This window comes from Patella vulgata, chromosome 7 (genome assembly GCF_932274485.2).
Source record: "Patella vulgata chromosome 7, xgPatVulg1.2, whole genome shotgun sequence".
Classification (NCBI taxonomy): Eukaryota; Metazoa; Mollusca; class Gastropoda; family Patellidae; genus Patella; species Patella vulgata.
Window position 1 is genome coordinate 53383084 of NC_065885.2, and position 12936 is coordinate 53396019.

The window sequence follows — 12936 nt, forward strand, 5'->3', positions numbered from 1 at the left end:
GGACCCAGAGAAAACCCACAAATTTTGACAGGCAACCCTACTCCTTGTCATGTACAAACGGGGAATCAAAACCATGCTACTTGACACAATGACAGACCTATGATGCAATGGGCATGCGTTAACCATTCGGCCACCAAACCTCCCAAAATTGATTAGAAACAAATCTCTATTGTGTGAATACAATCAACCAATAGCTTGAAATTTAATGCCAAGGTAATAAAACACTGAAAATATATTTGCATATCATACCAGTTGCTATGTATGCAGCCTCAAGATCTGTATCAAGACTAATTGTTCTAGTCTGTAGTCTTGCATATACAATCTCTTTTCTTTTTTTACGATTTGGGTAATTCTTAACTTCACTCCTCTGTAACCAGTTCAACAACCCTTGCTGTTCTGCATCATATCGACCAATCAAATCACTCAATATATCTGTACTTGAATTATTCACCACATTATCTGCAACGGAAATATATATTAAGGGATGTATGGGAACTTGAGTCACACAACTCGGACTCGAGTTTGACTTGCATTAAAGACCCGACTTATGACCCAACTTGAGATATTTGTCGGGACTTGAGACTTAGCAGTCGTGGCAACCTTGAAAGTGCTAAGGACCTAAGTTGCAGTGAGGGGACATGACTCTAACTTTCCTTATTCACCAGGAATTACTGACTCATTTGATGAACTGGCAACATGAACAGGACACCAGCTGTGTAAAGACTTTGGAATCGACTTTGTACTAAATCCAGCGACTTGGGACTCGACTCAAGACTTGAGCTGCAGTGACTTGGGACTCAACTTGGACTCAAGTTACGGTGACTTGGGACTTGACTCAACATTCTGTGAAATGTTCCCATCTCTGGGATGAACTAAAACAAATACAATAGAAGAACTATAAGCTGACCTAACTGTTAATCATTAAGCAAATTCTGATGAACAAATAAAGCCACAGTTATAGCAAAAGCAAATGGGGGAAAAAATGGATTTGAAAACATGCTTTTCTTAAACATTTCTGCAGATCACCTGATTGCTAGTGACAGATCTAACATCTACAGCTTCAGACCACTTGATCAGAGTAATGTTTCTGAGCAAAGTTGATGGTAAGTTCTTAAACTCTGCTAAATATATCGAATCGTGGTTTTAATAATACTGCTAGACCATTGTCACTAACCTGCATTTCTCCATTTCTGTGGTCCAAGTAGACTGTTTAATGATGGCAAAGCCTGGAAATAAAAGCCATTGGGTTAACATGTTGAACTAGTATATAATTATAAGAGTACAGTAAAAAGTCAAAGGATCATGTTCATGTAAATTATTGACTGTTTTACATTTAGAGAATTTGATTTAAACGATATAAAATTAATGATGTGTATTATGCTACGTGAAATTAAAGTTTTACATGACATGTGTGCAATTTATTGTTATATCAATTTGGCAGATTTAGTCTCAGTGTTTCACAGTTTTCTTTTACTGAATTTGTTAAGGGTTAAAATTCTCATGCAAATTTTAGCTTTTAGCCAATGAAAAGGCTATATTCTGAAAACCGCAAGGTTCTTCTTGGTCCAAGCCCAGATTTAAACTCAGCACATTTTAATAGAGAGTCTAGAATGGACGCAAATCTGACTAGAAATCAAAAAACAAATATAGAAATATACCAACCATTCCCTTTGTGCCAAGAAATTGAATAAAATCATCTGTTTGACCAGTTGATCGTATTTTCTTCTCCTCACGTCTCATTCGGACAATTTCTTTCTGTTTAACATCAACAGGTAAACTAAAACATAATTCAATCAAAGTGTCACTTTAACATCTTGTTTAAACCTGTAAGTGCTGAGGATGACAAACTTGTGCAAATACAAAATGTAAAATTTTGGTCAAAATCCTGTTAATTTCTCTCTTTTTTGATCCCACAAAGTTGACATAAAAACTAACTTGCGAAATATGACTGCAAGTCAGTCAAAAAAAGACATGTATATCCTTTTCAAGCAACTGTGATTAGTTTCGAGCAGGAGTGTGGTCAATATTTTATGTATGAAGTTTGTCATCCCATTCGAATGACTAGACGCTGTTTCCTTGCCAGGAACATTCTCAGCAAACACCAGAATGAAACCCCGGACCTCCAGGTTAACAAGCCAGCACCTACCCACCAAACCACAGTGGCTCCTGTCTGATTATAAAGGGCAGATAATCATTAATCATTTTAGAAAGATTACTTATTTACTTCTTGAAATTCTACTGGTCAAAACTGTTTAGTTTAAATAGACTACAAAGAAACCAATAAGACTTACTTGATCCAGTTTAGTCCATGTTGTTGCTGAAGTAGGTAGAGGAAGAGTTTGTCACGAATCGCAGAATATTTTTCATCAACAGCATCAAGATATTCTTTCTCTTCGTCTGATACCTTTAGAGAGCCAAGGGTAATGGAAGCGATTCCTTCAAAACATTCATTAATACATAAACAATATTCTGTCTTGATTAGTTTTTTTAGTTCTTTAACTCCCTGAAAAAAAAAAAAAAAATAAAAACGTAAAAAATCATATTTAAAGCACAATATTCCAGACTAAAAGGAGAATTATAGACTTTCAGTCTAGTCCAAAAATTATTTAAACTGATCGGTCCTAACATATATTATGGCCATCTAAAGTTCCTATTACTTTCTATTTCTAGGAACATCTATCCATGACCATCAATCTGATCATAGTACATGTGTTGCGAAAGCTGTAAACATGTTCAATAGCACTGTATGTACTTATGAAACTTTTCAGACAATATTTATCAGAATGATGGAACAGGTTTAATTAAGTTGCAATAATGGCATCCTTAATAATATAGTATAACTCATTAGGTCATGTACTTCATGACCAATTTAAATTTAATTGTTGTAATGGTCCAGTACTCAAGGTTTCGATTGCACCCACGCCTATGATCAATATACCAAATCAGAATAATAAGCACTCATGAACATACATTTACATACTGAATTTAGTTAAAACCCATTTAGTTATGAATATACATTTACATACTGAATTTAGTTAAAATCCATGAGAAGACGACAGATGTAAATAAATAAAATATATTTACCAATGACTGTATTTCTTCAATTTTGTCTTTTATTTCCGTTTCTTGAAATTTTTGTAACTCAGACAAGATGGCTGCAGATATTTGGTCATCTGCTATATTTGGTTGTGATATCTCCATGGTAACCTGAATATGACACCAGTGTATTGCTACAGCTACAATATAAAAATAATAAATTGAATGAAAGCACAGTGAGATTTGAATTAATATAAGCAATCATACTATAACCCTAAAGCCAGCAGAATCATTTACATAAACATTTGGATTTTAAAATTCTCATAATGCAATCAAGTTCAAATTTGTTTGTGCTTAATTAAATATGAAAGCCAACAGTTTAATAATCAATCATCCTGTACCTTGGTGAAGAATATTTTGATGATTATTTAGAGTCTGTGGATCAGGTTGGACGCTTGATAAATTATTCATCCAATTCTTCTGTTGGTTACGATATTTAGTTATTCGACTATCCTGTTCCATTGTTGGTAAATTTCTCACTTCTGCCAGCCACTGGTTACTCTCTGGTCCTTCCAACATATTTATCAAGGCCTAAAATATAAGTATTATATATAACTCCTAGTGTTGTATTATGAAATTTAAAGAATGAAAGAACACATAATAAGCAATAACATTTGTTTATTCCACATACGTGGGAAGCTTCCATATTGTTCCACTTAATCTTTTCACATGAATACCTATTTGTTTTTAGTTTTGAATTAATTTTCTCTTCCACTTTTAAAAACAGAATAAAATTCTCACTTCTCTTTCAAAAAAATGTTTTCTGTCGATTTCTTCTATAACTTTCAATCGGAGATCAATGGTACCCAGGTCATCAGTTTTAATCAAGGTCAATTTGTTATCTGTGACCCTTGTCTGTTTCCTTCCTTTCTTATCTTCCAGTCTCAACTGTGCAAGTTTCCGCCATCTAATAGCATCTAGACCTTGTCTGAAATTAATAATAATTATACTATCATTTCTTCATCAACTTGGTTGATCAGATGGTTTCTTTGTGTAATTAAAAACACATCTCTGCAGTCTAAAACAGCATTTTCGGTGAATTTTAGATTTCTGCATTCTTGGTAAGACAAACATTAGTAAGCTTATATCAGATTGCTGGTTGGCATGATCAAAATAAATTCCTTCAGCTGAAAACAACCTTTTTATATAATTCTGGTTTAAATTTTAAGTGCAGGGGAATCGTGCCAAACATAAACAAACAGTCAGACTTCTAGCTTTACGGGAAGATCAGAGGTTTTGGTGTAGATTTCATCTTCATTTAAAGGTGTTGCAGAAAATGATCAACTCTAGAGAATGTCATAGACATGTTCTAATCGAATGACTAAATCACATTGCTTGTTAAACTCAAATCACATGACTACACCAGGATACTGTTAGTCCATTGCCGTATCCATACAATAAAAAACCCCAACAAATATTACTTACAGTTCATCTTTAGCACCTCGTTCTCCTAATCCTAAACTAAATGCTGATTGGTTGATAGCCGATTCATATCCCAGGAGACTGTGTTGATGTGAAAGTGAGGCTAGTTCTGTATTTAGAAGATTTGTTGTAGTTTTACGATCTTGTCCACTGTGTAGAATGGATAAACAGTAGTCTCGTTCCTGTTCATGTCTTTCATTGAGCTGAACCAAAATATCACCACAAGTTTTAGAACCTGAATAAAAACACATGCCAAGTAAAAGAGTTTGTCATTTATAACTCCGTTTTATAAATTTATTTCTGAAAGTCAGTTTATTACAATATCTCAGTTTGAGCGAGCAAGAGAGAAATGAGTTTTAATGTCCACTCGACACAAACTAGGTCATTTCGAGACTAACATATGGTTCAATTTTATTTCAATAATTTGCTTGCGCGTTGAGGTCTTTAGCAATGGGAGGAAACCGGAGGTCCCGGAGAAAACCCAAAAAGATGGACAGGTGACCCTACTCCTTGTCAAGTACAACCAGGGCAGGGAATCAAAACCACGCCAGCTGACTCAATGACAGACCTTATGATACAACGCACAAGCACTAACCATTTGGCCATCCACCCCCCACCCACCCCATCTCAGTTTGAACCTATATAAATGTTACATATTAAATTTTCAAATATAAAATGTGTCATTCTGAATGGGATTGGGGAACAGACTTAGCCAATGTAAAACCCCTCTCTCAATGTAGTATTGGCATGTGTAAGTTGCCAGCATACACATCAAAAGTTATCATCTTATATGGAAGTAGGTCGGAGAAACTTTAAAATATCTATCTCTCAATAAATTATTTACCAGTGACAGTACACCTAAATACCAACATTTAAATCTCCATTTAAGTCCTGGAAACTTTCAAATTTTATCGACCTCCATTTACAGAAATCGACTCCTGTATATACCTACCTATATATATATATCAACTCACCATTATTTAAATCTTCAAACTGATTTTCATAAAATTCATTTATTTCTTTCTCTGTTTTACCTTCTTTCTTTAATTTCAATATATTTGCCTCCATTAATTCAAAGTTTTTATCAGATTTATGATGTCCCATGACAGCAGCTAGTGTGTATGGAAGCACAGCATTTGCACCGGGCAAGTCACTTGAATTATCTGATAAATTTTTGTCTTTTAATAATTGTTTCGTATGTTTTCTTAGAGACTGAAAAATTTCAGTGACTTCACTTTCCATATCTAACAGAAAAAAACAAATCTGCTATTAAAAATGGACTCAATATAATTATAAAGATAGGGTGCCAGAAAATAAAACATGTCCAACAGCAGCTAAGCTGTGTGCTGATTAAAAAGGTACATGTAGTTATTATTTCAATGGTCTGAAAGAACTTCTCCAGAAATTTACATACCAATAATAAAACCAGCAGCTGCCAGGCAGGACACGCCCACATTTTCGAGAAATGGATAGAGAACAAGCTAAAAATAAAGTGATTTTTCCTACAATCAAGGGCCATAATTCAGGAAATTACAATTCGATAAGCGCAAATAATGAAAAGAACTTACATTTCAAGTTTCAACAAAATCGGATAAAAATTGTGACCTCTATAGGGTCCACAACCTTGATATACCATATTTTTAGGCTATTTAAGAACGAAGGGCGGCCATTTTGTCTGTCAGTTTTGGGCCGATTTTCACGAAATTCGAACTAAGCCGTCCTTAGGGCGTAACGGTGATATAATAATACGTTTTTTTAAATCGGATAAAAATTATGACCTCTATAGGGTCCACAAGCTAAAAACGCGATTTTTCGTACAATCAGGTGCCATAACTCAGGAAGTTACGGTCCGATATGCACAAATATCGAAAGGAACCAAGATCTTTGGGTTATAAACTTACATTTCAAGTTTCAACAAAATCGGATTAACATTGTGACCTCTATAGGGTCCACAACCTTGATATATCATATTTTTACGCTATTTGAGAACGAAGGGCGGCAATTTTGGGCCGATTTTCACGAAATTCGTACTCAGCCGTCCTTAGGGTGTAGCGGTAATATAATAATACGTTTTTTTAAATCGGATAAAAATTATGACCTCTATGGGGTCCACAAGCTAAAAACACGATTTTTCGTACAATCAGGGGCCATAATTCAGGAAGTTACGGTCCGATATGCGCGAATATCGAAAGAAACCGTGATCTGTGGGTTATAAACTTACATTTCAAGTTTCAACAAAATCGAATAAAAATTGTGACCTCTATAGGGTCCACAAGCTAAAAAACGTGATTTTTCGTACAAACAGGGGCCATAATCCATGAAGTTTCGATCCGATACATGCCAATATCGAAAGCAGCCAAGACCTTTTGGAGATAAACCTATATTTCAAGTTTCGTCAAAATTTGATAAGAATTGTGACCTGCAGAGTGTCCACAAACAAATTGTGGACGGACGGACAGGGGCGACGACAATTATATGTCCACATGAAAATGTGGGCGTATAAAAACAATAGGCAGGTTAAAAAAAAAATGGTTTCAAGTCCAAACCTTTTAAGACGAAGTAATTTTGTATGATGTCGAAAATCAAAGATACACAGCAGAATGACATGATTTGGTCATGGACCTTAAAAATCTAAACGTTTCGAATGATAACGTAGCAGCGGTTATATCCGGGACTAAAATCTAATTACACTCCATCTCTCCATGTGAGTAAATGCTAGCATATCACATTCACAGGAGAGAACGTGGTCTAATTTTGAATTTGTTGTTAATATATTATATTTTATGTTGTATTTATCCCTCCCCACTATACCATCAAATCTCCCTGAAGCTCGATCTTTATTGTATTTGTAATACTTATAGAATATTATCCGCGTACTTTATCCAGCGATGTGTATTTTAATTTCCACTGTCGCAATATAAACAGTTAATATTAAGACATTTGAAGGCATGGGTGTATTGTTAAAACAACTTTGCGTTTGCGCATGCGTACAGATGTCAAATTCAATCGTCTCATGGAGTGTATTCCACTACGTTCCAGCAAGGAAATAAGCGACGTTTTCTGACTGCGATAAAGACATATTCATTCCAGGGGCGTGATTATTTTTTCAAACGCGACCAAGGGACATAACTCATATTGTCACTAAGAGTTAACTGCCTTGATAATGGAAGCTGGGAAGATTTTGAGGCATTTATAAAAAATTTCCAAATGGTTATATCCTCAAAAATCAAATGTGGTCAGACGTCCATTGCTGAAAAATGAAGTTTTTATGGCAAGTCTTATCATATAACGTTAAAATAATCCCGAAATAGTGTCTGTCTGTTGTAAAAAAAACTCAGCATGAACCACTCTAACAAGTTGCTCTTCGTCCCAGGGAATTTAAAAATCTCCTCTTCAGACATTTCTTCGCAAATTCCTTGATGAAATAATAAAGGGAAAGTACGTGTTTGGCTCAATCTGATTAAAATACAAATCTATATTTCGTTTTGTTTTTTATACTTTCGATGGCCTACACCACACGAAGATCTGACCAGTTTTGATGCTTGATTAACCAACCAGCATTAATGTTTCTAGTGGATTGCCCACAGTTCAGTGCAGCTCACGCCAAAAAAACGTCGCAACAGACCGTTTCATTGGCTAACCCCTCACATCATCCAGAACACGTCAATGATAACAACTCTTCCAGATCCTAGTGTCGTAAAGACAAGTAAAACGAAATTTAAACTTTAAAAACGAAACGAAATAGGATCTGTGTTTTAATCAGATTGTGTTTGACTTAGAAACAGAGAAGATGAAAGAAATGAAGGGTTAAATAAGGGGCACAACTGAATGTTTACGTGAAACCATTGACTCTCATCATAAGCGGCCAACATTTCTCAGCAGTGGCGTCTCGCGTGAAAAAAACAAAACGTGTGTGTTTTATTATGAATATTCTCTTTAATTACAGATCTAGACCCAAGCACGCGTTGCAAAGAATACAGTGATAAGGATTATTTTTATGGACTTCTTCTTACAAGTGAGGTACCTATAATTGCGTGATAATCGATATTTTAAAACTGTATCGATAATCGATCTTGAAAACGCTTTACCGACGATTATCGGCAATATCCTTCTATATAACTGACTGACGTGACGAGTGATAGCAGATACATGGGCGAAGTTTTGCTCACTAATAATTCTTTCGAAGACCACATTTTGACCAAAAACAACAATTTCCAGTTATACCGGAAGTTGTCATGCGTTCTCATAGACTAAGTATGATTGAAAATTGCTATCCCCCAGGGTTATCGATTTTTTTCAATTTTTTCAATTTTCAATATAACATGATCGGCTGATAAATATAGTCTCTTAGAGTGGACGGTGGGGCAGGGAGACGAACGTACAGGAGCGACAGCAATATACGATCAAATTACAACGCAACATACAAAATGTGTTATCTGGTTATTTCAATCTACTCAGTTGTAATTTCAACTTACTAAGTAGACATAATAGTTAAAAAGCAAAATAACACATTTGCAGAAGCGGATTATAGCCTCCGATTCCAATTATTTTTTTTAAAAATCTCAAAAAAGAAAACCCCTGAAAGAATACACTGAATCCGGAAAGAAAACTTGATATGGACCCCCTGGGACAGGGCCCCCCCCCCCCCGTGTCCCGTGGAGGGGCCCCTAGTCAAAGACTAGGGTCCTCGAATCGTACAAAAGGGCCCCTTTGCCTCCAGTCTAAGGGCCTCTATGTGTGTGTCCAGTCGAAAGGCACACGATTCTTGAGCCGTGCGTCGTCCCATCATTCATTATGCACGGGTCAAGTTCTTATTCGTTTGTCTAAAGTCCTCCTGGACTTACTATCACGGTGATCTAGAGCGAATCGCGAATCACGTGCATCAGTCCATAGATATATTTATTTTTATACGTCGTCGCCCCCGTCCGTCTGTCAGCCCGTCCGTTCGTCGTCCACAATTTCTTGTGAACACTCTACATACTATATTTATCATCTCATTGTTTTGAAATTGATATATGTCGTTTGCATTAGTGAGATGAAGAAGCCTATTTAATTTCAATAACTTCCATTAATTACTTCTGGAGTTATGGCCCTTGTTTCACTTTGTTGCACCTTGTGAACGCTCTAACGACAAAAGTTATCAACCGATCTGTATGAAATTTATATGCATCATCTAAATTAGTAAAACAAAGAAGCCTATTGAATTTCAGCAATTTCCGTTAATTAAATCTAGAGTTATGGTCCTTGTTTCACTTTGTTGAATCTTGTGAACGCTCTTATGACAACAGTTATCATCCGATCTGTTTGAAATTGATATGCATCATTTAAATTAGTGAAACGAAGAAGCCTATTGAATTTCAGCAATTTCCGTTAATTACGCCTTGAGTTATTGCCCTTGTTTCACTTGTACCTTGTGAATGCTCTCATGACAAATGTTATTATCCGATCTGTATGAAATTTATATGTATCACTAGCAGGATACCCGGCTTCGCTCGGGGGTCATAACTCCGAAACCGGAAGTGGTAGACTAACGCCACCTGGCCTATGTTACTCCCCGGTCCGAGCTACCCCTATACCCCAAATTTCAGACTCGGGGCAGACCTAGTGTAGCTGCCAACCCCGAACAGACCGGCTTCGCTCGGGGGTCATAACTCCGAAACCGGAAGTTGTAGACTAACGCCACCTGGCCTATGTTACTCCCCGGTCCGAGCTACCCCTATACCCCAAATTTCAGACTCGGGGCAGACCTAGTGTAGCCACCAATCCCGAACAGACAGACTTCGCTCGGGGGTCATAACTCAGAAACTGGAAGTGGTAGACTAACGCCACCTGGCCTATGTTACTTCCCGGTCCGAGCTACCCCTATACCCCAAATTTCAAACTCGGGGCAGACCTAGTGTAGCCGCAAACCCCGAACAGACCGGCTTCGCTCGGGGGTCATAACTCCGAAACCAGAAGTGGTAGACTAACGCCACCTGGCCTATGTTACTTCCCGGTCCGAGCTACCCCTATACCCCAAATTTCAGACTCGGGGCAGATGTAGCCGCCAACCCCGAACAGACAGACTTCGCTCGGGGGTCATAACTCCGAAACCGGAAGTGGTAGACTAACACCACCTGGCCTATGTTACTCCCCGGTCCGAGCTACCCCTATACCCCAAATTTCAGACTCGGGGCAGACCTAGTGTAGCCGCCAACCCCCAACAGACTGGCTTCGCTCGGGGGTCATAAATCCGAAACCGGAAGTGGTAGACTAACGCCACCTGGCCTATGTTACTCCCTGGTCCGAGCTACCCCTATACCCCACATTTCAGACTCGGGCAGACCTAGTGTAGCCGCCAACCCCGAACAGACAGACAGACAGACAGACAGACAAACGACAGTCACAAATATATATATAGAATTAAATTAGTAAAATGAACAAGCCTATCAAGTTTCAGCACATTTCCGTTAATTACATCTAGAGTAATGACCCTTGTTTCACTTTGTTGAATCTTGTGAACGCTTGAACAACAAAAGTTATCATCCGATCTGTATGAAATTTATATGCATTATTTGAATTAGTAAAACGACAAAGCCTGTCGAATTTCAACAATTTCTGTAGATTACTTCCAGAGTTACGGGCCATGTGTTAGTTTTTAGAACCTTGTGAACCCTCAAACAACAAAAATTATAATGTCATCTGTATGAAATTGTCTATAAAATGCCCCTTATTACCTACAAAAGAATAAATATACGACAACCCTTGTCGACCGCACGGACGATTTAGCTGCTGTGGGCGTATGTTTTGTTGCTTGGCAACCTATCTTTTAGAAGGCTAACAACAATTGGAAAAAAATTCAATCCAATGTCTTCAAAAATTACTTTAATTCAGCATTTACAAATGAAAAGATAGGTTGCCAGGCAACGAAACATACGCCCACAGCAGCGATATTGTCCGGGCAGTCAACAAGAGTTGTAGCATATTTTTACTTTTTTCGGTAATGAAACATTTATAATACATTAAAATCTGATTAAGAGTAACAACTAATTAGAATTTGTTCTGCCCCATGCTAACGTTTAGTATATGAACTTTTAACATCATGGATTTAGCTGTTCAAGTCATAAAGATTCATTAAAATCAATATACTTGTTCGTCTCAAGACCTTAAACTCTGTGTATCAATCTAAAGTCAATCGGATATTAACTTTAGCCTCTAGAGCGTCCACAAGATTTTTCAAAGTGATCAAGCGCCATAACTCTGACAAAAATTATCGGAAATCGCTGAAAACCAATAGGATTCTTTGTCTCATGACCTTAAACACTCTGTATCAATTTAAAGACAATCGGATATTAACTTTAGCCTCTAGAGCGTCCACAAGATTTTTCAAAGTGATCAAGGGCCATAACTCTGGCAGTAATTATCGGAAATCGCTGAAAATCAATAGGCTTCTTTGTCTCATGACCTTAAACACTGTGTATAAATTTAAAGTCAATCGGATATTAACTTTAGCCTCTAGAGTGTCCACAAGATTTTTCAAAGTGATCAAGGGCCATAACTCTGGCAGTAATTATCGAAAATCGCTGAAAATCAATAGGCTTCTTCGTCTCTTGACTTTAAACACTGTGTATAAATTTAAAGTCAATCAGATATTAACTTTAGCCTATAGAGGGTCCATAAGCAATTGTGGACGCCGGACGGACGGGGGTGGGGGGGGAGGGGACAACAATATACGACCACATTTCAATGTGGGCGTATAAAAACTGTTTACTTAATCTCTGTAGGCCCTCCAGGCTCCAGTTGGCGAAGGCCATTTTTTTTTTTGTCAACTTTGTTTCCAGGGATTGAGTGGTTAACAATTGCAGAACCATTGTCAAATTAGAATCCCCATCTGTCGAAATACTCTTTTTACGTAAAAAATGCCTATTGCTCGGTAACCATGATTAGTTCAGTAGAGCCTTGTCATATTCTTATTATCATGTGTTTTACCTCTGCATATACCGTGAAAATGCCAGATGCTTTGCGTGCAATCAATTTGTAGCCCTTGTTTTTCGTCGTGGCGAATATAAATGAAATCGGGTTTAACGTTCTACTTTTCTGCACCATCAGGGACAATGAAGACGGGCATACTCCATACAGTGTACTATGAGGGAGATTTTGCCTGGCTACGATTTACTATTATTTCGATTTACAACTGTCAAGAATTTTTTTACGTGCTCGCCACGTGTACACGGGACACAGGGTTTTCGACCCATCCGATGCCATTCATTGCCAGGCCCTCCGTCCTACACTATTGACAATGGGGAACTACGCTGGAAAATTACGAGGAACTTTCTCGGCCAACACTGGGGTCGAACACGGGATCTCGATAATAGGTTTTAAATTAGATATCTATATTACTTACTATTGTAAACTTAAGATGAACTGTCGAATCATGAG

At 37.3% G+C, this 12936-nt stretch overlaps 1 protein-coding gene across 1 annotated transcript in view; it reads right to left on the reverse strand.

Moving 5' to 3' along the window:
* LOC126828788 (putative autophagy-related protein 11) overlaps window positions 1-12936 on the reverse strand; it is a 46805-nt gene that overhangs the window by 18465 nt on the left and 15404 nt on the right. The window contains exons 4-12 of the mRNA XM_056102311.1: window positions 5493-5762; window positions 4522-4753; window positions 3838-4024; window positions 3438-3627; window positions 3085-3236; window positions 2292-2503; window positions 1663-1777; window positions 1175-1226; window positions 250-459 (exon numbers count right to left, since the gene is read on the reverse strand). Coding sequence (XP_055958286.1) covers window positions 250-459; window positions 1175-1226; window positions 1663-1777; window positions 2292-2503; window positions 3085-3236; window positions 3438-3627; window positions 3838-4024; window positions 4522-4753; window positions 5493-5762 — 1620 coding nt within the window. The remainder of the gene's footprint in view (window positions 1-249; window positions 460-1174; window positions 1227-1662; window positions 1778-2291; window positions 2504-3084; window positions 3237-3437; window positions 3628-3837; window positions 4025-4521; window positions 4754-5492; window positions 5763-12936) is intronic.